This window comes from Sceloporus undulatus, chromosome 5, assembly GCF_019175285.1.
Source record: "Sceloporus undulatus isolate JIND9_A2432 ecotype Alabama chromosome 5, SceUnd_v1.1, whole genome shotgun sequence".
Lineage (NCBI taxonomy): Eukaryota > Metazoa > Chordata > Lepidosauria > Squamata > Phrynosomatidae > Sceloporus > Sceloporus undulatus.
The window spans coordinates 145,594,631-145,619,976 of NC_056526.1; the positions used below are offsets into that span (position 1 = coordinate 145,594,631).

The following is a 25,346-nucleotide window of genomic DNA, read 5'->3' on the forward strand; positions in this document are numbered from 1 at the left end:
TGACTAAAAGGCTGCATGACAACGGGCAGGTGTTTGTAACCTGAACTGATAGAGAAACTGGTACAGCAGCTCCCTGAGCTACCTGCTGTTAATGGGTAAAATTTCAGGTCAGCAGGTAATTGTACTGAAGAGTATCAAATACACTAGTTGAGGTAGAACAGCTTAGAGAAAATTGAGAGTTCTATCTTGGTCACAGTGAAGATGGTTTTGATTATTTTTATGGAATTAATGTTTTAATCTCGGTTAATGTTTCTTGATTGTGCTGTATGTGTACAAAATTAGGACTGTTGTGCAAAAGCTTAATATAGTTGTGGAGGGATTTCACTTCCACACAAGTGAACTTAGTCAAAAATAAAACAAATCTTACATTACAGCAACATTAACATTGCAATTTGAGTGGTATATTTGTATTTTCTCCTTTAAACAACTAATGGTCCACAGTGCAAAAGTATGCATATTTTATATTTTAAAAAGCTCCACAATGTTTATTTCCAGGAAAGAGTGCTTGATTTTATGGACTAATGTGCTACTTCAGATATAAACCCTATTGAGTTCAGTGGTACCTGTTCACAAGAAAGTGTGGATAAGATTGCAGGTGTAGTAATTTAAAATCTATGCAGCATTTTCCAGAACATTTGTGTTAGTAAATTTTAAACAGTTTACCTGTGTAAGTGTATCTTAATGATATCGAGGCCTTCTGCTCTTCTAAAATTATGAAAAAAAGCAGCTAAAAGTATGCACTGTGTGATCTTCAGGGATTTTGGAGAATTATGTGGAAACTTAGGATTCTGAACAGAGAAGACTTATACAGGAATTTTATTTTCAGCACATTACCTTTAATGCCCATGAGATGGTGCTCATCTCTTTCATTTTCAGTGGTGCAGGCATGCTATATGTGTAATCATATGCACCAAATCACTATAACATAAGTAAAGGAAAAATGGTTTTGCTATATGCTCATAAAAGTTAAATTGTCAGGTTAATAACAAAATGCCTGAAAACATTATTTAACTCTGTTTTAATCAGAAGAATGAGTACTACTGACAAAATTGTTAAGTTACAGTTATGTATTAGTAAACAACAGTAATGGAAGCTACAGGTTGAGTGTGCCTTATCGAAAATGCTTGAGACCAGAATTGTTCTGTGTTTTGGAACTTTTTTTGGATTTTGGAATACTGTACCTATATTTGCATACAATGTATAATGGAACATAATGAAGCAGGAGGATCTGTGCAATGGTGGGAATCTAAGCATAGTGCTTGGCACAAATCTATACCTTCTGCCATTTCACAGATCCTTGTGTGTCTTTCTAACTGTGTGTCTCTTTCGCCTTGCAAATACTGTACAGAGACGTAGCACAAAAAGTTATGGATTTTGGAGGATTTTGGATTTCAGAATTCTGTCCCTTATAAAAAATGGAAAATCAAGGTTTGATATTTGAAATTTATACTTTTTTTGAACATTTTCAAACCGTGGATGCTTGAACCGTGCATAAAAAAATCTGGTTATAAGAAGGGCCGACTGTATTCAACAGATAAAGAGGACTTAAGAAGCTACTAATTTTAACCATATTGACCAGATTTCTTAAAGTCCCAGGCAGCTACCAACTTTAAGCTTGCCATCAGTAAATGGAAATGTTCTAGAATAGATAACTAAGCAGTCCGACTGTGGGTATTTAGCCAACACCAATTCCTCAAGAAAAAATCCTGTCTAACCGAAGCCTAAATTCAATTCTTTTCCTAACTAGAGTAGATCCACTAAATCAGTCGGTTTGGTAAATCAGTGTTTAGATAAATTTGACTGACTGACTGGGTCTGCTGCAGGTAGGAGTTGCAGTTGGATTTAGGCTCTGATTTACTTTTCTTTAGTAGCAACATGTATGGTGTTACAAGTTTGGCAAAGGAATGCTGTTGACAGAGCATATCTTGATTTCAGTAAAGTTTTTGACAAGGCATCCCCACACTATTTTAATTGTCAGTTTGCTAAAACAGATTTCCTCTTACTAAGAACGGGTTCAATTATACTGTTAGGTAGATTGGTAGCTTACCCAAAGAGTTCTCATCAATGTTTCCTTATGGGCCTGGAAAAAAGTTACAAATGGAGTGTTGCATAGTTCCATCCTGATTCCATTATAGAAAAACATTGGCACTAGGATGGAACAATGAAACACTCTTCGTGTATTTTCATAAAATACCATGGACAAAGGGGAAATCGTTGCTTATCTATTAAAAAATACCCAAATACCTACCAGTATCTCGACCTACTTCTTGTCCACTTTGCTTTAGAAGGCAGTAAGAGGATTCAGAATGATCTAGAGAGGGTGTTGAATAGCAGGAAAAAGTATCAAATTTAATCCAAGGCCCCATAAATCCTCAAGTCAGTTCTGCCTGTCATGATGTTGTAGTGGATTGCTTGCATTAACTGCTAACTGGACAAGATAACATTTGAACTGACCTCCAGTTCCATGATATTTTTTTCTGTACAGGTTTCAGATTGCACATTTCATTAGTTGTGGGTATTTTCAGAGTATTTTCAGTTGCAAGAGAGATAGTTGTATTAGCATGCTGCCAAAACAAATGTTAAGGATTGTTAACTATGTTATGACATAGGCTGTAATGGAAAAGAGTCCTTGTTTTGTAGTAATTTATGTATCTGGTGATAAACATTGTATTGTAACACTCTGGAGACCAGGGTTTGAATCCCTTCCCAGTCATGGAAACCCACTGGGTGACCTTGGGCAAGTCACATTTAGCTTCAGAGGAAGGCAAAGGCAAACCCCCTGTGAACAAACTTTGCCAAGAAAACCCTGCAATTGGCTCACCTTAGGGTTCATTTGAAGGCACACAGCAAGTTACTACATGCTTTTTAACCTGAATACATATTCTGATTGCTTCTTACTAACATACAAGTTACTATAATGATCATTTTTCTTCAATTAATTATAATTGCTTTTGAATTTGAGCACATCTTGTGGTAAGTTAGTGCAATAATAGGCTTTCACTACTGTCTTGTGAGCATGAATGTCTAGAAAAGAGGCTATTGTGTGTAGATGACTATCTCCTTTCATTTCCTTCTTTGTGGATTCTACAGTATATTCTCTCTCACTGCTCTGCAGCTAGATATGGAATTCTGGCTGTATTCACTAGCTTGCAGGTTTTTAAGGTGATGCATGAAGACATCAACAATAAGCCTTAACAAGGATCATGCAGAACTATTTTTATTGCCAAAGAGGTTACAAAAACAGCTGAGGAGGTGTGGTTGCCATAAGCTTCTCAGGAAGTGGGAAATAGTGATCACATACATTTGAATCAAGTGCTGCATCTAGCGAATGTAAGAATCTACCAAAAGGTGTTGATTATGTTCGCATTCTATCATGGCACATTTGCCAAAGCAGCATCAGTGAGGAGGTAGACACATTATGATATACTACCAAATAAGCAACAATCTTATGTATCATCCTTGTCCTATTCTGAAAATGTTCAATTGGTAGTACAGTAATATAAATGGATACAAGTCATGTGTGTTTATAATATAGCACGCATGCATAAAGTGTACGAACCACCATTCCACAACTCAAGTCCCTCTTTCAACATTTATTTTCCCAATACACTCCTAGAACAGCCTTCCTTAGCCTGGTACTCTTCAAATGTTTTGGATTTCCAACTCTACTGTTTCTATCCAGCATGGTCAGTGGCAAAGAATAAGAGGAGTTTTAGGAGAAGACATTTGGAACATAAGTTTAAGGGACAACTATAACACAAGTTTTTTATGTACATGAGAAAGACCCTATGAGCTTCAGCACTGCAGGTGAAGCTGCAATTTCATTTTTTCCTACCTAGCCACTAGTATGCATTGTGATACATCCTGAGGTGACTGGGCTAATCCTTGATCCAGAAGCATTCAGTGTTCATTTTTTTGGCTGTAATTTTTAAACCGTGCTATTATAATGTTGCTATTGTTTTATTTTGCACTTAGAATGCCTTCTACGGAACAGTCTGCTGTTAGTGATACTTTCTTAAAATCTTGATATTAGAACAGGACATTAAATAAAGCTGTCCCTGTAGTTGCTTTTAAATGGTGCCAATAAATGCAGTGACTATTATTGTACTTCAGCTGCACAAAACAACACCTATTCTAGTTTTATAGCTCTCTTACACATGTGCATGTGGAATAATCTTTGCATTTTTCTTTAAGCTGTAAGTAGACTTCCCCTATATATTAAACACAAAGTGGCAATTTTGCTCATGTAGGGCTCTTTTCATTTAAAAAAATATTGTACGCAAGAGTTTCTCTTTTAAAGGAAGTTGGAGAAAATTAATTAGCTAGAATTAAAAACAAACTAACTAAAGCAATTCAATTTTCAAAAGGCCCATTTGAGAAAACTCTGAATATTATTGTTTAACTTCATTTAAAAGAACAAGTTCACATTCTGCTGATCATGGGGTGGCTGTGACTAGTTAAAGATTTGCTCACCTTTAGGTAGTGTGCCAACTGAACTTGTTCTGAGAGGAGAAAGGAGCTACCTAGTTTCACATACCTTAGTTACATTTAGATTGTATTACCTTTTGCCCTTCACGTGGGCTGCCTCTGGAAATTATTCAAGAATGGGAGCTAGTGCAAAATACTGCCATGTATTTATACTTATCTAAACTTTGAAGTTGTTTTTAATGTTGTTTTATTTAATTGTCTGGAATTTTATTATGTTTAATGTATCAAATTTGGATGTTAGTTATTGCAAATATGTTGGCTAATGGAACACATCAAAGAATTTTAAATTACCCTGTGCTTTATAGATTATAGCAAAGCCTTTGATTGTGTAGATCATAAAAAATATTGATTGCTCTTAAAGAAATGGGTGTGACATAACATTTGATTGTCCTGTACTCAGGACAAGAGAACAGAATATGGAGAAACAGAATGGATTCCAATAGGCAAGGTTTCATTTTATCATCCTGCTTATTTAACGTGTACACTGAACATATCATAAGTGAAATGTAATTAAACTTGGAGGAAGGAGGCATGGAAGTTAGAGGAAGGAAGGTCAGTAATTTAAGATGACACCATACTACTAGCAGAAAATAGCAAAGACATGGATTGATTATTGAAGAAAGTCAAGGAAGAAAATGCAAAGGCAAGTTTACAGTTAAACGTGAGGAAAACAAAAATAATGACCATTGATGGTTTACATCACTTTAAAGTAGACAGTGAAGATATTGAAATACTTGAAGATTTTCCATACCTTGTCTCAGTCGTAAATCAGAATGGAGGTTGCAGTCAAGAAATTAGAAGATGACTAGGACTTGGGGCAGCTATGAAGGAACTACAAAAATCCTGAAGGGTGAAGATATATCATTAAATACCAAAGTTAGGATTGTTAATGCCATTGTATTTACAATTGTTATGAATGGTTGTGAAAGCTAGACAGTGAAGAAAACTGATAAGAAGGGAATCAACTCATTTGAAATGTTGTGCTGGAGTTCTGTGGATACCATGGAGTGCTAAAATTGCAAATGAATAGGCCCTAGAGCAAATCAAGCTTGACCTCTCCCTAGAAACCAAGATGGCTAAACTAAGACTGCCGTCCTTTGGCTATATGAGAAGACATGACTCACTAGAAAAGCCAAAAATGCTTAAAAAGGTGTAAGGCAGTAGGAAAAGAGGAAGACCCCATTTAGATGGATAGACTCAATCAAGGATGCCATGGGCCTGCCTCTATTGATGACAGAGTAACTTGGACACCTCTCTTTCATAGGGTCACCATAAACTGAACTTGGCCTGAGAGCATGTAAAAACAATATAAATCCATGCTGTCTTAATTCCTGCAAGTTATTCGGATGACAAATCTATGGAATTTCAAGAAGCATGTGATAAAGATTATGGTGTTTTCTTTTTGTAAATAGTATTTCTTTGAATGGCACTGTGGAAGATCACATTAACAAACTATTCAGATGTGAGCAAGGAAAAGTATTTAAGTAAGTAAAACTTATATTTAATATTTTTGAGATTGTTATCTCAAAATAACAGAGGGTGATACTTTCAGTTATGTACATATAAAATTCATCTAACTCATACTTGAACAACCAGTCACCCATGGTCTTCTATTCATAAATGGTCACCCAGTATGTGTTCAGTAAACCACCAATTCTTGTTTGAATGGCTGTGCAATAAATAAAATAAAAAGTACAATAAAAAAAAACATGAGGAGGTGTTATCAAGCACTTGTCAAATTGCTGTGTATGGATGATGGTCTTTGCTTGATCTGTTGGATCACAAGTTGTTCAGACTTGATGTGTTGCTAGTAAATATTTTGTGTAGGTTGTTAAAATTCTATTGAGACACACACTTATGATGAGTAGTGGATATCTTCCTCTAGGGACTCTTCAGTCTGTTTTCCTCTTAATCCTCTGTGTGTTAAGATGTGAGGATTTTGATGAGGATTAAAGATGTTCTGTCCCAGCTTGCTACCATCCATCCTGGCTGGTTCTTTATCTTTGACCATGCTGGCTGGAGCTTGTGGGAAGTGAAGGTGAAACCATCTTGATTTTCCTCACTGGAATGCTATGGTAGTATATTGTTGCGTGGGGTTATACATTATAACCCAGCAGAAAACTTGCTGCTCATTTATTATATGGCATGGCAGGTGTTGTCATGTTCACTTGGTTTGTTAAAGTCTGGAATATTGGAGTGTATGCCAAAGTAAGATTTTTGTAGTACTTTGGTCCAAATGGAAGATATGAATATTTATTGCTGCTATATATGAACATCCATCACTAGAAAAATTACAGAAGGAAAAATAGTTTATACTATTTCAAGTCATCTAAGAAATCAAGGCGAGGAAGATTTGTAGAAGGGTACATAATAGCTTTGAAAAGTAGTGGTAATGGTGGTGTTTTTAAATACCACTATTATTTCTTAAGTAGAGAGTATTTGAATAGTTTAAACACGACCTGGCCTCTTGACATGCTGAAAGCTAAGCGGAAAACTTCTGATTTTTGCATTTTGACTACAGTGGGCCCTCCACATTAGCTGGGGTTAGGGGCATAGGACCCCTGTGAAAGTGGAAAAACTGTAAATAATAAACACTTCTGTTTTACCTGAAAGATTACCTCTCTATGAATCTCTAGGTTCTCTAGTGCAAGTCTGTGATCAACATTTTGCAGAATTTGACTTCACAATTGCACCTACAAATGCGTAGAGATTTGTTCTCTCTAGGAATCTCTATGTCCTCTAGTGTGATATGGCACATGCTGACCATAGATAGAGTCATGCTGGAGGACCTAGACATTCCTAGAGTGAACATATTAAATCCCTGAATAATTAAAGCTGCAAAAGTCAAAGCCACAATGTGAAGCGCCTACTGTATTTTGATGGTTAGCTAACATCCCTATTAAAGATGAAGGAAATGTCAGTGTAAATATTCTTTTTAGTGATCCCTTACTAGAAAGCCAGTAATTCCATTCTAGTTTCTGATGAAGTGTGTCATTTTTAAGCTCTTCGAATATTTCAAGCTTATGTTCTTTTGATGAAAACTAAAGAAAGGACCAGTGGACTGAGACTTTACCATTTGAGATTTCTACCTCCAACAAAGATAAAAAAAATTCTAAAAAAAAATTGGACTACATTTGGCAAAACAGCACCTAAAAATATTTCCTAATGCAAAAACATGGAGGGCTTCTTTAGAAATTCAGTGCTCTCTGTCTAACAAAGGAGTTTGTAGCTTCACAAAGGATGGAGGCAACTTGGATCTGAGAAGCATCTCTTGTTGTCTTGCTAATGGAACTTAATTTTCTCCACCTGGAGTACCCACATGGCTAGAAAGAGGAGGGGTCAGCCTGAATTAATGACTCTTCACACCACCTGAACTGAGAACAGCTACATCTTGACAAAATGCAGGCTTGTGACTATCATCCCCATATTTTTTCTCTCCTGTATGATTCTTAACACATTTGTCTGATCAAGAAGCCAGTGGAGCTTTGGAAGCTTGCAACATGTATTTTGTGCATTTTGGTCAGTCCAATAAAGGTAATCACTGTTTTGTGGATTTTGGATATTGTACTTTGCTACATGGTCAGCTTGGCTACCCCTGGATATGCTCTTTTGATGCTATCACTTCCATTTGTCTTAAGGGTGCAGCAGTACTTTTGATGTGTTTGATAAAACAATTTTATTTTTGTTTAATGGTATTTCTGTAGATCAGTTTAGGTAAATGAAGTTGCTTTTCCTGTACAAATGTTGCTAAAAATAGAGGGCAGTAGTTATGATGCTCACTGTTACCATTCATAGCTCTGGAAAAATTGCAATTCATATCTAAGGAATGTTTTGCTAGCTTGTATTTTTATGCTCATAATGAGCATAACAATAAACCCTCTTTGAATAATGCTGTACTTTGCTATAAATGTGTTCTCAAGTAGGTACTATATATAGAGAGAGTGAGATGAATAGTAAGGAAACAAAAAATGACCAACATGGCACAGTTTTTTTGCTTTGTGACTTCCATATTACATTGAGTTTAAATTTAGAGTAATGCAACTAGAACTGACTTTCTAGTGGGTGTCATACAGTGATGGATTTCTGATTCTGAAAAGTTGTCAGAACCATAAATCAGTAGTTTGCTAAGATTGCACTAGCAAGCTATTAAAGAACACGACAGTATTTACTATAGGTAAATGCAAATTTTAAAAGGGCCTCTGTATCATGGTTTAAGTGATTTATTGGCTTTCAGTGCTCATATATGAATCTGTGATGTAATGGATTTTGGAAATTTCATTTTGTATAGGAAGACACATATTTTGCATATGACTTTAGGCTAGAATTTTACCTTGATGTCTGGATTAAACTATAGTTGAAAGTTATTTTGCAAGAGGTGGTTGTATGTAACTCAGTCCACGGATTCGAAATTTGTTTTCATGTAGTAACTTCCAGTAGAATTTTAAAACTAGAATTGCATCAAAATAAATTGTCTGCTTTTACTTTATGCTGTATCATTTTTGTTAATAATCTATAAAAAGTTGGATGGTAAATATTCCAAGGATGGACATGAATATTATTGTACCAGCTACTTTAGTAAAAAGGATAAAGTGAGTTATGGTCCAGTGACTGCATTATGTTTTGAGTTTGAGAATTACACTGGGGTATATCACATCATTTGCATGCCAAGATTCTCCAGACCGAAAACATCTAAATAACCTGATTGAGCAACCACAAGAATTGGGAGTCCACCACACACTACAGTACCTTGCTTGAGAATGGAATATCAGAAATTGGCTAGAACAATTGGTCAGGGAGGGCTTTTTCAGTAGCCTTCTAATACAGCTGCTGGAGCCATGCCTTGCTATAACAAGGCATTAGCCACTCCCCTTACCACTTTTAGTATCCCTTGGACACTTTTATGAGGCATGAAAAGTAGGAAACCAATACATATGTGGGGCTCTCAGTTCTCCAAGGGCATGTCCCATGGCAATACAACTATGTCACCATCTGTATCTCCCTCTGCCTGTTGCATTTCCAGTGGTTGCTTCCTTGCTTATTTCTCTATCCCCTGTGAGAAACATCCTTTTTATAGTAGTGGACCATGTCTTTAAAAAGACACTGCTTTGAGTAGAGGTTCTTAGGGGAAAAGAGTAGGCGCAGCAGCAAAGGTCACTTGCAGCATGCCCCTATACTCTGTGTTGGATGGTGTCCCTGTTTTCCTCAGGGTGCTGGTACATCTGATAATTTGGCAAATTAAGGTCAATTTCACACAACATCTGCAATTTATTGAAAGTGTATCACTGGTACAGTTGGCTCTTCTTATACATGTATTTTTTATATCCGAATTCAAGCATCCACAATTTGAAAATGTTCAAAAAAAGTATAAATTTCAAATATCAAACCTTGGTTATCCATTTTTTAATAAGGGACACCATTTTGCTATGTCATTACATTTAATGGGACTTGAGCATTCACAGATTTTGTTATCCACAGAGGATCTTGGAACCAAACCACAGTGTATAACAAGGGTCCACTGTATTTTATTATGCAGGTAAAAATGATCCCAACTCTCTTGGCTAATTCTGGGGAACATCAAAATGATCTTTTACAGATGCTCTTTAATGTATTTTTTTTTGGGGGGGGGGAACACCAGAGTAAATGCTAAAGATGCTGGAGGAGGCAGAAATGAGATTGAGACATGTAATCTGCAAATGTCAACTGCAAAGAATTGCCATTGCTTCTTGAATTCACCCTGATATTGATATATTTATGATTTATTTAAATTTACGAATAGCCAAGGCAAATATTAAAATGAAATGTAAAACTTATGAAGATGTATTTGAATGCTTCAAATGTGTTGCTTTAAAATCATTGCTGTATGCTTACGCATTATACCACAATCTAGTGATGGAAAATATTATATCACCCAGTGGGTTGTTATAAAGATTGTTTATGAAGTTGAGCCTAAGACTTAAAATACATTGAACTGGGGAGTTCTGAAAAATGAACTGCATGACACGGGAGACCAAATCATGCTAAAGTGCAGGGAAAGACTATACATCAGTTCAAAGGCTACATTATTCAAAAAAATACAACCATAAAAAAGGTAATAAGATTACATTCTCACACTTCATGGCTAGTAAGGTGCATTAGGCTGCTCAGATATTCATAACTTACTGTGACATTTCCCGAGATTACATTTTGCTGTGCACAGCCATTACTGCAGCTCAGATAATAAGTAGCCTGTGTACAGGCCTGGATTATGTGATCCCTGTCTTTGGCAGCAAATTTGTGTCTTGAAGGTTGATCAGCTTCAAATTGCCATTAGAAAGGGTTAATATGACATACTGTAGATGTGTGCACTTATGTGCATCTATAATATGTTTGCATATTAACAGTATATCAAATTCACTACAAATTACATGTAAGAGTTTCCCATATTTTCTTAAAGCAATTTAACAAAACACTTAAATGGGAAATATTTAAGCCTTGTATCTGGTATTGGGACTTAAAACTCACTACTTCTAATGGCTAGTGAATTATTTGTGTATTGCAGATTAGATAGGAAAACTAATTTGTCAACTTCTTGGATGGGTGGTTACTGACAATGGTACATATAGCCAAAATTGAAAGATGGGTAGTGGAGAATTGAGGTGAAGGTGAGGTCACTTTAGTTAACAGTGAAATGTATGGTCTATAAAGTGTTGGCATGGTAGTTGATGGTCAGTTAGAACCAATACATTAACTCATAGAATGAACTTTTAAGAAACCACTGAGCCAGAATTTTTTTCCTAATAATTTTACAGTGGCACAAGTGTTGAATAATTCCTTTATTGGTTGATAAGAATGATTCATATGCTGTAATTCATTCATTTGCATACTTTCTGTAGTATTTCTGGTACTACTTGGTGAAATAGTTTTAGGTAGTGGTACTGTGAAGACCACTTTATTCTCCACCACTAATTTTTTTCCCGATGACAGCACCCTGGGCCTTTTCATCCCACCGCTGCCACTTAATAGTCACGAGCATCTGTATTTTTAATACTGTTTTTTAAAATTAATTTGTGATCCAGCCACCTCTTTGTGACTGTCACTTTACCCTCAAAATATGTTTTGAATTGTTAGTATTCAGGTTCCAGACGTGCCTTTCTTGAATAAACAACACTTTTAACAATGTTTTACGTGTTGAGATGATTTGTACACTTGTTACTGTTATGGGTTCTTTTACATGCACTCTCTCTAGAGAATATTGGTTACTTTCACTTAAAACTCACATAAGCTTTATGTTACCAGGCTAACTAACCAACCAGCCTAACTAACTTCTGCAGGGTATCACCCTCCAACAACTCTGAGTTCTGGATGTGTACCGGTAGGGAGTCCCTCACTTTTGGACTCTACCCCTAACCGACCCTGTCTCACACTGAAACCATCACACCTGTCCCTCTCTGTGGGTGATAACAAGTTCTGGTAAAGTGGCTCAGAGTTTTTTCTCCATACTAGCTTCACTACATTACTTCCTAATGGAGCAGAAGGTTGTCATTTCCTTAGACTTGGAGGATCTTCCAGCACTTGGAGGAAAGTGCAGTCCGTACTTTCTGCACCTCCCTAGTGATGTCCCTGTATCTGTAGAATCATCAGTTGCATAGTGTTTAAATTATGGAGTCTGATATAAATTTTGTAGTTTGACAGTTTTTTTCTAAGCTTTCTTGGTCTCTTCTGGGAGAAAAGCAGCATACAAATGAAGTAAACAAAATAAACAAATAAATAGTATGTAGCACCAAGAAAGAAATGCCAAATATTGTCAACTTGAAAAAATATTTTTGTATAGATAAAAATACTAACATTGGTTCTTTTTAAATTGAAGCTTGTAGGAGGTCACTTTGATCTGGAAATGAATTTTATTATACAAGAAGGAGAAAGTATTACTTGCATGGTGGACTTGTTGGATAAGTGTGATGTCACTTGCCAGGCTGAAGTATGGAGCATGTTTACAGCCATCCTGAAGAAGAGTATACGAAATCTGCAAATTTGCACAGAAGTGGGTCTCGTTGAGCAAATGCTTGAGAGAATTGATAAAGCTGACAATATGATTGCAGGTATGGTTTCTTAAGAAGCTCTTAAATGGCAAGTAACTATTATTGGTACAATAAAATGGTATTGACTATTAATCAAAATCTAATAACTCACTCTCCTTAGATCTCCTAGTTGATATGCTTGGAGTATTAGCAAGCTACAACGTGACAGTTCGAGAGTTAAAGCTGTACTTCAGTAAACTTCAAGGAGACAAAGGAAAATGGGTGAGTAGAATTGTCCATAAGCAAACAGCAGGGATTTTTATTTCACTGAACAAGATTTCATTGAATCTTCATACAAATTACAATCAGCTTTCCATATCCACAGTTTCCTTGCCCACAGATTCAAGAATCCACAACTTCAAAATATTCAGAAAATATATACATTCTGAAAAGCAAACCATGATTTTGCCATTTAAATAAGGGACAGCATTTTACTATCTATTGCATTTAATGAGACTTGAACATCCATGGATTTTGGTATCCATGGAGGCCCTGGAACCAAACCCCACCAGATATCAAAGACCCACTGTATATATTGTTTGTAAGGTTAGGAAAAAATGGACATAGAAGAAAACTGTGCAATTTTGTAACCTAGTGGTAATGAGCCAAATTAAAGTTACCTATTCTGAATTGATCTGTACAGGGCATATTAACAGTTTGCCACTAGCTAGCCTATACATCCTCTTTAGAAGTCTTTAAAAATGCTGACGTCTTAAGTATTTTGGATTGAAATATTGAATTTGCTTTCATGTGCCATTATTCTTTGAATAGCCACCACATGCAGGAAAGCTGATGTCTGTTTTAAAACATATGCCTCAGAAATATGGACCTGATGCCTTCTTCAATTTTCCAGGAAAAAGTGCTGCAGTAAGTACCTTTTTTCTTTATGCTTCTGTTCCATTTGTTTTGTGTTGAAGTTTATCTATGAATGGTCTGCCTAATTAAATGAATGCTTTTCAAATGCTGTTCTTTGTCCTGTGAAAACCCCTGATACTGGAAATTGGACAGTAAATAACATCTGAGGGTAAAATATGCATCATTAGATATTAGGAGATTTTACCTTCTAAGAAAATGGAATCACCTGTTAAAGAAAATCTACAAAAATAAACTGACTTGCCCATACTTTAAAATGATAGATGTTCCATTTGTCAGCATTACATCTGACTTCTTTGTCCCGGGATGCTTTTCAGAGGGAGATCTTTGTAGTGTAGCTTTTTGCAAAATTCACACTTGGTTTTATTCTGCATGAACATATTGTTTTCTTTGCAGAACACATTTCCTGCATAAAAAAATGTTGCTTTTGTGCAAAAACAAACAAAACAAAAACATGTAAAGTTGCAGAATAATTTCTGATCTACAAACAGTCTTTTGAAGGTTTTCTTGCAGCAAGACTGCCCTCTTCAAAAATGTGATTAGCGAAGAATGCATCCCTATTGTGATCTTCCCCTTTTTCTATTGCCTTCAGCTTTCCCAAACATTATTGTCTTTTCCAATGAGTCATGTCATCCCATGTTGTCTTAAATGTTGAAAGACTTTTAGGCCTCTAGTGAAAGTTCAAGCTTAATTTGCCCTCAGAACCATTTATTTGTCTTTTTGCAGTCCATTGTATCCGTAGAATTCTCTTCCAGCACCACATTTCAGAAGGGTTTATTGTATTCCTGCCAGCTTTCTTCATTATCCAGCTTACACATCCATCCATAAAAAATAGAAATACTGTGGCATTGCTGATTCTATGATACATCCTTGGATGTGAGGATATTATCTACTTTCTTTATAAGTGCCCTTCCAAGTCTTAGCCTTCTATTTTTGACTACAGTCTTCATTTTGATTAATGACTGATTAGTGACTAATCTTCAACAGTTTTGGTATCTTCATAATCCACTTAGAAGATATTATATTTATTTTCAGACTCTTTAGTTGTAACTCTTATTTTGCACTTTCTGCCTTAAGTTTCATTTCTAGTCATTCCAAGTCTTTGCTATTTTCTGCTAGTAATATGGTTTTATCTCCTTATCTTAAATCCTTGACTAACCCTGTTGCCAATGAGAAATAGGAGCCAGCATGGTGTAGTGGTTTGAGTGGTTGACTATGACTCTGAAGACCAGGGTTTTAATCTCTGCTTATCCATTTCAATGGGTAACCTTGGGCAAGTCACACACTCTCAGCCTCAAAGAAATACTTTATTTGCCCTAGGATTCATTAGCTGTTCATTTTGATAGTCCACAATATCCATAAAACTCTCCTTCAGCATGACATTTCAAATGAGTTGATTCTCATCCTTTTAGCTTTCTTCTTCATTGTTCAGCTTTCAGAACCATACATTCCCCCAATAGGGGGGAAAAACTATGCCATGAACAATCCTGACTTTGGTGTTCAAGGATATGTCTTTACTCTTGACTATCTAGTTCCTTTATGGCTGCCCTTCCAAGACCAACAGTCTTCATTTTCATTTATGATTGAGCCAAATTATAGAAAGTCTTGACTATATCATTGTTTTCACTGTCCACTTTAAATTTCTGTAAATCATCTATGGTCATTATTTTATTTTCGAAATTTTCATTTGTAAACCTGCATTTTCACTTCCTTCCTTCCATGTCTTCCCTCAATAATTATTCCAAATAATATCAGAAGAGGTGTCATATTGGAGCAAGCTTGTTTTCTGCTGCTCCAGAGATTAAGACATGAACCAGTGAATTAAAATTACAGGAAAAGAGATTCCACCTAAACATTAGGAAGAACCACCTGGTGATCAGGAGTTACTCAAAAGTGCCTTTTTGGAAATGGTTGGATAGCCATCTCTCTGGGATTGTACAGCTGGCTCTCCTTATCCACAGATTCTTTATCCATGGATTTAACTCTCCATGGCTTGAAAATATTCCCAAAATATATAAATTCCAAAAAGCAAATCTTGCTTTTCCCATTGTATATAAGGGTCACCATTTTACTATGCCATTATATTTAAGCATCCATGGATTTTGGTATCTATGGAGGGGGGAGCTGGAACAAACCTCACAACATACCAACAGCGATACTATAGTGGTATTAGATGGTTCTTGCAGTCCTTTCTCTGATGTTATGAAGTTACCATAGTGTTCTTGAGAAAAGTAGAAGTGGAAATATTTAGTTTCCAGAGATGGTACAGTAGGTAATAGTCAGATTCCCTTCAAATTCTGTGAATTGTTGAGTATTTTTCCAGTCGAATTTCTATTTTATTTTAAGCAAGGCATTGTGTTAACTGAAAAGATTATGGCCTGTTACAGACAGCCAAAATAAAGCTCCTTCGAGTCACAGTGGAGGTATGGTGTTTCAATGATGCATGCGTCTTAAGAGTCCAGAAGTTGCACCAAAGCCACACTCCAGCCCTCAGGACTGGCGTTTAGCTTTGGTGTGGCTTCTGGACTCTTAGGACGCATGCATCATTGAAACACCATACCTCCACTGTGACTCGAAGGAGCTTTATTTTGGCTGTCTGTAACAGGCCTATGATTGCACACAGTCCTTTAACTAGAACAGGTATTTCAATGATTGATAGATATTTAAATAGCTATAACATCAAAATAATTCCTATTAAGGATGGGATATTAAGGAATAATATTAGTTGAAAAATTATTGCATTTAACATTCTTCTGGGAGTGTTCTGTGCAGAGATACAAGCTGATTACTGATAGATCCTCTCTGGAAGGATTTATGGCATTGTGCATAGACAGGGATAGCTGCAGAGTTTAGCAATGTAATGAGAAGCATGCTGACACTCAAGTTCTTTGATGTTTTTGTTCATTGCTATTGATCATCTGGACAGTTTTTTTGACTTTAGAATTACAGGAATCCTAGTTGAGAGTTATGTTGTAAATCTGAAGTTCAACAGTGGGAAGCAAATTGTTTGCTATGCAATAGTATATATTTGGACAAAGAACAAATACTCGTGAAAACAGTTGATCTGATTATAAATGTATAGGTTTTATAATTTTAAAAGCTTCTTGGCAGCAATACTTCTTTCAGACTATACTCTGCTTTAAATATGAGTATTTAAGTAATATTTTTTGCTTAAACTTTATGTAGTAGGATATGCAATATTATATTTTGTGAACTGTGGGACATTTTCTGATCCCAGTGATCATTGCAGTGTATTGCTGGCTATAAAAATGCTGCATGTCTATAGGAATGTTTGTGTGTGTCCAAAGGAATGTTTCTAGGTTTCGCTCAAACACTGAGAGACAGAAAACATAAGAGAGAATAACTATAAAATAAATGAGATAAAATAAAATGGAATTAAGCATACATTTCTTGTATTGTGATATATCTACTGAATGCGGTGAGTTCTAGTGGGAACTGCCCCCGATGGGAGGAATTTCACTTTCTGCCAAATGGGGCCAACCTTCCGGCAAACATGTCTCTATATGATGTGTCACATCATGGTTTGTCAAAACAAAAAGAAATCCATGATATAACTTTATTTCAGTACATTACATTAACTGGGACAAAAATATACTTTAGTGGTGAAAATAAGTAGGGTGCAGGCATATTATTTTTTTTGCAGAAAACAATTAGGAGACAAGCTCCATGTGCTCTAGGATGGTCAGTTGGTTATTCAGTATTAAAAAACCCCAATATGTCTCAGCCACAATGAGAAAGGCTTTCTTCAGGGGCTGGAAACAAATACAAACTTGACAAATGGCATTGTGCGCTGTATAGATTTACTTCTCTGTATATTCTGCAAGACAGAGGTGTGTCTGGGAAACAAAAAGGCCTCATTGTATTTAGTGTTAATGTAACCAAAAGCCTTTTTACATTTTAGGTTTCTTTGTCAGGATGTAATTTGCAAGAAGTCTTAAGACCAAAGAAGACTTGGGTTTTTGATAACTTCAATTTTAGTAGCATTTTAGGCATCATTCAATATTGGATATGTAAATTTACAGCGCTTCATAAATAAAGGTTAATAATAATAATAATAATAATAATATCATAGTCATGATTTTTTAGATTGTTTCAACAGGGTCCCTCATTAAGACTTTACTATGAAAAAGAAAACTTCATTCACTTTAATGATGCAATTCCTTGACTTCTGTCCGTTCCTGTACACCAGTCCCTTGTTTTATGGTGATCAATTGCTTTATATTAACTTCTTTTTTTGTCTAGGCAATTGCCTTACCTCCTATAGCCAAATGGCCCTATCAGAATGGATTTACCTTTCATACTTGGTTAAGAATGGACCCTGTAAATAATATCAATGTAGACAAGGATAAGCCTTACTTATATTGGTATGTATATATTATTTTATGTCTCCTGAAATGTGTTTCTCTAGGATTGCTTTTAAAGATGGCTTTCACCAATTTATTGTGAATAATAAACTACACTTCGACTTATTTAAATTGTAGTTCATTCTTTGTGAATAATAAACTATATTATATTTAATAACTCATGAATGAATACTGAATCTTATCATTTTAAATAATTTGTTACAGTTTTCGAACAAGCAAAGGACTTGGTTATTCTGCACATTTTGTTGGAGGCTGTTTGGTTGTGACCTCAATTAAATCAAAAGGGAAAGGCTTCCAGCACTGTGTGAAATTTGATTTCAAGCCACAAAAGGTGAGTTTTGTGTTAAGGTGGTGTGTATTTTGTGATTTGCAAAGATTCAGATAACAGAAGCACTGCTTGCTCTGAATTATTTTTGTGGGTTTTTCCTACCAAGGAATTAATGGCCATTGATATTTGCTGTCATAATCTATGTGATCTGAAATAATGTGTTTGTTAAAAAAAGAGAGGAAGAGAAAATATACTGACATATGAATTTAGTTTGTAGTTGAAAATGTCTGAGATCTTTAAAAGAGGCTATAAGTCTACAGTACGGTAAGTAAATTATGTGTCAGCAAGAGAGAGAGAGCCTTCTCATTTGTTGTGTCCTACATATGGAATATCTCCTCCATATGGATATGCAGTTGGCACAAACACAGGAATTGTTTCAGCACTAGCTCAAAACCGTGTTTTTGTTACTGTTTTGTTTTGATAAAATACATTAGCATTTTTACTGCTTAATTATATTTTATTGTTTAAAATACATTTGTATACTGTGCAGTGTGCATCCAAGGATCAAGTTTCTTTGAAATGTATTTTAATAAATAATAATAAAAAAACTTTAATAAAGAATAGAAACCCAGTAGAAAGTTGTTGTTTAGGTTCCACTTACCATGTCATTTTTGCAATGAGTTTACTATTTTATAATGTGATTTCAGTTCCTCTCTATACAGTTCAGTTCAAATACTACTGAGATTTCCTTTTCAGTAGATAAAATCAAATTGTTCAGGTTAGGGGCATGATTCCAAGATTCCAAGATGGCTTCCTTATAGTAAATGCCAAACATTACTATAGCTTAGCTAGTTAGATTGATGAAAATATTCAAGGTTCTGATGCCTTCCATCTACCCTTACCCTTATCAAAATAAAAATTGCTTTCATCTGTGTTGTTATAATTTATGTTTATTATATTTTAGTAACCCCATAGTTCTTCTTCTGAGTAATAAAATATTTAAAAAACTAACACTATAGATTTAGTATAACTCATCTGCATTTCTTATATAGTGGTACATGGTTACTATAGTGCATATCTATAACCGGTGGAAGAACAGTGAGCTCAGATGTTATGTGAATGGAGAACTGGCATCATATGGAGAGATAACATGGTTTGTCAATACTAGTGATGTAAGTATTTGTCAGTATTTGTGATGTAAGTAACCGTGTCAGATGGGTCAAAATATTGCACATCTGTGTCATTCTCTTTCTCTAGTTGCTTTTGTTGAAGTTGAAATGGATAAGTGGGGATGAAAAAATAATCCCTTTACTATTCTCATAGTTTTTCTGATAATGACTGCTCCAAAGTAGCTAATGTTTTGTAGGTGATAATTCTGTCCCTGAACATCTGGATTATGAGCCTATAGTAAATTGGGGTGGGTAATCCTCAAGGACTGGAGACTACATTGTCCTCCCAAGAGATCTTGGAGGGCTCCTTGCCCAGGACATATTTTGAAAAGGGTTTTTTTTTTTTTTGGTCTGCAAATTTCACTGAGTTGTGGGCTTTCTCTGGGACATTTTAGGCTGATGAGATGCCTCCTTTCTAACATGAAGTTACTCAAAAGTGACATTCCTAGTCATTTCCTGTTTGGAAAAAGGCCTTTCCTGGACCTAAAATGGGTGACCAGAACAGGGGGGAACCAAAAAGTTGACAAAAGTGCTAAGAAATGTTTGGGGTCAAAATATTTTTCAATTTTGTTGACAATTCTGGGGCAATGAAAATGGTTTGGGGCCTGCATAGGGCCCATGACCTGCACTTTCCTCACGGCTACTCCAAATGTACATGAATTCTGTTTGCATAAAAAGGAGGAAGGGAGGGGGAGAACAAAAAACAAACAAACAAAATAAATGTGGCAGCACCTTTAAGACTAACTTGTTTTTATTTTAGCATGAGTTTCATGAATATAAACTCACTTTTTGAATGCTGTACTGAAGAAGTGAGTTTGTATACATGAAAGCTCATGCTACAATAAAATCAGTTAATTTTAAAGGTGCTGCCACATCTCTTTTTTTTCTCTCCCTTCCTTCCTCCTTTTTATGCTGCAAAAGACTAACATGGCTACTTCTTTGAAAACTACAATAAATTCTGTCATTATACTTTTATTCAAATAGGATATCTTTTCTTGGTACATTAGTAGTGACTAAAGTGGTGCAGTGTTTCAATAATATAAGCTGACAGTGTGTGAAAAGATACATCCTTATATTGTCAGACTTCATTTATAACAGAGTGGTTCTAATACATTAAGTCAGTGATGGTGAACCTTTTAGAGACCGAGTGCCCAAACTGCAACCCAAAATCCACTTATTTATCGCGAAGTGCCAAGTTCCTCTGACTTTCCAGTAACAAACTCTGGCAAACTCTGTGCTCAGGTGACGGCAAGGACTCTGAGTGCCACCTCTGGCACATGTGCCACAGGTTTGCCACCACTGCGCTAAGTGATGAGTAACTGGTTTGTGTTCAACTGATCTCAGGCCTTTGCCGCTTCATTATAACATTTTGAGCACAGTCTTTGTGATACAATAGTAACATAATAAGTTTTCTCAAGGTTTTTTGAGGCATGCAGTGCTGGCCAATTGGCTGTAATAAAGTTATTATTATTATTATTGAGGCATGCAGTGAGATTGCATGTGATTTGCTGGTCATCCAGTGAGTTTCATGGGTAAACTAGAAATCGGACCTGGTTTCCAGAGTTGTAATTGAGCAGTCATACCACTATGCCATGCTGGTCTCCAGCCCCATTTCCTTATATTTTTTTAAAATCGAAATGTCAGGGATAGATATGTCAACATTCTTCATACAAAATATTTGCTCTACCACTGAGCAATAAACCATATCCTATTGCAGACATATTGAAAATGCAAATGATTTTTTTTTTCTTAAAAGAGAGTCACCATAGTTGAATAGAATTCTACAATCTGTTGCCTTACTAAAAAAAAGTGGATGTCAGATGAAGTATAATGGGAACACAAGGCTTCTCTATTCCCATCAGCATCAGTAATGTTCTGACATGAACAGCTCTTAGAGCCAGTCTGATACTAAAATTAATTGTAATTAACATGCTACAAAATCAAGTTTGTGTATGCACTACACCTTAGGTTTTGATTTGGAGGAGAGTGTGTGTGTGTGTGTGTTCCTTTCTAAAGATAATTTTGTTAGCATTAACCTAATTTTATCACTTACCTGAGTATTTTGTATTCTTAGACATTTGACAAATGTTTCCTGGGCTCTTCAGAAACAGCAGATGCCAACCGGGTTTTTTGTGGCCAGATGACAGCTGTTTATCTTTTCAGTGAAGCTCTCAATGCCGCTCAGATTTTTGCTGTTTATCAACTTGGTTTGGGATACAAGGTATTTATTGTCTTAAGAGTATTAAAGTATTTCTGGATTGGAATGGAACTGACAAACATGTGATTGGGTTATTTCAAAATGATTCTAAAACTGTGTACAGATTTTCATCTGTTTTACTCTGTTCTTGCATTCAGTGTTTGCAGAATATCCAACTATGCTGCAAAGAAGAAATGAAAAATAGCCATGATATTTTTGCAGTATAAAAAGGGTGCTTTGGTTAATACTGATTTTATTTTATGCAATCCCAGAATGTAACCAATATGTTTGTGGCAACTTGTTCTTAACTGTATCTGTCTACACAAATCTGGATTAGAGCATATTTGAGTAAATGTTTTCATCAGATCTTCAGCAGGAGAGCTTGGTTATGAGAATAAAAATGGCAACAGTGATTTATTTATCCTTTTTGTAATTGTATCATAACTGTAAAAATTAAAACTGTCTTGGACTGGGCGTCTAAGGCCTGAAACAAATGGGCCAAATAAAATGGCTTCCGGGTGCTTTGGAGGTGTGGTGTTTAGATGATGAAAACCCCCAACCAAAGCATATGGAAACTGTGCCGAGGCTGCGATAAACCAACAAGAGTCAGCTCTTTTAGGAGTGACTTTAATCTGCTCCTGCTGACCTGCTTTGGGAGTGGGCCATGCAGTCAGTGTGGGACCAGCCTGATCAGAGGTCATTCCTTCTGGGCCATGTGTTTTGGCCCAAAGTTTCATTTACTTGTTTTGGAATACTTTTGTGATACAAAATAGCTTTTCAAGAAATTATTTTTGGCCACGCATCCAGATGTTGCCTTATACCTTGAACAGTCAGAAGCTGATTCACATTTAACAAAAATCATGGTTTAGAATTATGAGAATGAGTCACAGCACATCTCAGGCTCATGTACCCATTCTTAACTTCTCCTCCTATGTCATGGCTGTATGGAGATCAGAATAATTAGGTTAACCACACCTTAGCATATTGTCTGCACTGTAAGATTTGATCAGTCTTAGCTATGTCTTCTTCAAACAACCCAACTTCATTCATCTAAGGTCTGAATCAGTTTTAACAAATTATAGTAAATATTAATCATACTGTCTTGGTTTGAGTTACATGAAAAGCTACATTTAATTAAAAACAGAAGCAGAAAGTACTAGACTCCTTTTTGGCATCTCTGCTGAAAGGGAAGGAAGAACACACGCGCCTTTCTGGGCTCAGGTAGTATTGGGTAATATCAAACTGTAGCTTAATGTCTGAACATGTGTAAAAATATATGAATGTTGTTTTTCTGAGTGTGGAATTGAAAATCATATTAAAAGATACTTAATTCTCTTTTAACAATTTTGTCCATACCATCCTTTTTACAATAGTAATCACTGTTTCAGACATGTGCTTAGAAATTCTAAAAGCAGAATTGTACCACACTTCAATAAAAACCATTTCAAAAATACATCTTGAATTTCCAGGGTTAAATTGTCTTCAGATATTTGTTTCTATGTAAAGGTTGTCTCTCATAACTCATTTCTATCTGAGGATGTTAATTTGTCTCCACAATTTGCTTCCCTTGCAGGGAACTTTTAAATTCAAGGGAGAAAGTGATCTTTTCCTTGCAGACCATCACAAGCAGTTACTGTATGATGGCAAACTTTCTAATGCAATTGCCTTTACATACAATCCAAGGGCTACAGATGCACAGCTCTGCTTAGAATCATCACCTAAGGACAACCCTTCAATTTTTGTCCATTCACCACATGCCCTCATGTTACAGGTATTTTTATGTATTTTCATATTCAAAAGGATATGGCTTTTGCTTTCCCCCCTTTTGCTTTTGTGTTGTGATTTGACTGCTGGTCCTTTCAAAATCATGGGAGCCATCTGATTTATAACCTGCCCACTCCATCCAGTTGTTTAGTGGAGTTGTGTGCTCTCCATCTTTTCTCTAATCCAGATGATAATAATAATAATAAATATTTATATACTGCCTGTCCAAAGGATCAAGGCAGTTTACAAAATTACATAAACAAATACATAAACAATTTACATAAGCGAATACATAAATTACCTACACAATACTTCACGTATACAAACTAAAATTCCATCCCTCATCCCTTAACTAAAATACAAACACCAAATTCCAAATTAAATTCCTTAGATATTTAAAATAGATACATTTAAAATAAACCCCAGGGACGTTGCTGCCATGCTGCCTCAGCTGATGGCGTTGCTGGAGGGTGCAGGGAGGTGTTTCAAAGCTTCTAGAGCTCCAGGAATGCTGCTGCCAGGCTGCTTCAGCTGATGGAGTTGCTGGAGGAGGCAGGGCAGATGTTTTAAAGGCCCCAGAGCCACAGGAACACTGGTGCCAGGCTGCCTCAGTTAATGGATAGACCAAGTCCCTTTTAATGCCTGATTGATTTTCCATTCCCATTATTATTTTGACAATTATTTTAGCTGCTTTTCTCTGAAGCTTCCTGTTGTTATACATGTTTGTGCTCTCTTATATTTTCTACCTTGTCAACTAAGTGACAATATAATTTTTAGAGATTCCCCCTGAAGCATTCAGGGTATATTTTGAATGCTTAGACATAGTCACACCACAGCAATAAAATTTCTATTTTATTCTATTTTAATACCCATTTATAATCTGTTCAAACTTGGCATTGACAGGATGTAAAAGCCGTCATAACCCATTCTATCCAAAGTGCAATGCATTCAATTGGAGGCGTGCAGGTGCTTTTTCCTCTGTTTGCACAGCTGGACTATAGGCAATATTCATTGGATCAGCCTGACACAACTGTTTGGTAAGAGGGTTTTTTTTTTCTCATTTTAAATTCCCAGTTTGTTTTGCAGGGTATTTAACTGATGGGGTGATGGAGAGATGGTACTTTCCAAGAGATTTCTTTGATCTTAGTTTCTGTAAAAACAAGAAACAATTGTGACTAGGCTAAGTTAAGAGATATTTGTCTAGATAAAGTGTGGGCTGTTTTTTTTTTAAACATATTAAAATTTTGGCATGCACATCTATATTTAGCCAAGGAGAAGATGTCATGACAGCCAGTGTAGCTGTATGGGGAAAAATTATCTCTGAATAATGCAATTATATTACAACATTGGGGATGTTATTTATATTTTCAAGGTTAGATCATGTTAAATCTCTTATACAGAGAAGACCTTGAGATGAAGTCAAGATTACTGGCACCAAGTCTTCTACACAAATGTGTACATCATTCCGTAGCTATGTAATTTATGGAGGGGGGGGGATATGGAAAATCTCTCTCTCAGGGATGAATTCCTTCCTGTCAATGTCTGTGTGAGGTTATTTTTTACAGAGCTGCTAGTTCTAAGTAGAGCTTGTCTTCGTGGCCCAGTACATGATCAGTTAAAGATGTCTTGTATATCCAAACTACTTCACTTCACTATGGGAATGTCAGAAACAAAGCTAGATATCTTCAGAGACTAATGATGATATTCTTTAATGCAGACTTCAGCAGTGCCATTCTTATAGCCAGTTCTTGGTATTGTGGCTTTCTAAAGTAGTTTACAGTTTCTACTCTTCCAGCAGGAGCATGTTAAGGAAAGCAAAGGAAGAGTATGGAGTGTAACTTATAATTCCTAAATCATGTAGCAGCACAATCCCTTGTCCTACCTAGGCTGTTAATGATACCATTGTAGAATTTTGCTTTCAAATGTTAAATCTTGCAACACACTGTAATACAATAGTTCATTGCTGCATATTTTTCAGTTCCATTCTGTTGGCTTTCATCATGGAGTTGCTGAAGAACTCAATTGCTATGCAAGAACAAATGCTTTCTTGTAAGGGCTTTCTTGTCATAGGGTACAGTCTTGAAAAGGTAAATGCTTTCTTTTCTCTATCCTACTTCCTATTTTGAATCTGCCTATATTTTGGCT

The 25,346-nt window shown here is 35.9% G+C and overlaps 1 protein-coding gene across 4 annotated transcripts in view; it reads left to right on the top strand.

Annotated features, from left to right (window-relative positions):
- The window catches only part of LRBA (LPS responsive beige-like anchor protein), a 432,959-nt gene that overhangs the window by 36,892 nt on the left and 370,721 nt on the right, over nt 1-25,346 (top strand). For all 4 annotated transcript variants that reach the window (XM_042467312.1, XM_042467313.1, XM_042467314.1 and 1 more), the window contains exons 3-12: nt 12,335-12,566; nt 12,667-12,767; nt 13,317-13,412; nt 17,682-17,803; nt 18,008-18,134; nt 19,124-19,243; nt 21,315-21,461; nt 23,011-23,208; nt 24,105-24,238; nt 25,180-25,288. In XM_042467312.1, coding sequence (XP_042323246.1) covers nt 12,335-12,566; nt 12,667-12,767; nt 13,317-13,412; nt 17,682-17,803; nt 18,008-18,134; nt 19,124-19,243; nt 21,315-21,461; nt 23,011-23,208; nt 24,105-24,238; nt 25,180-25,288 — 1,386 coding nt within the window. The remainder of the gene's footprint in view (nt 1-12,334; nt 12,567-12,666; nt 12,768-13,316; nt 13,413-17,681; nt 17,804-18,007; nt 18,135-19,123; nt 19,244-21,314; nt 21,462-23,010; nt 23,209-24,104; nt 24,239-25,179; nt 25,289-25,346) is intronic.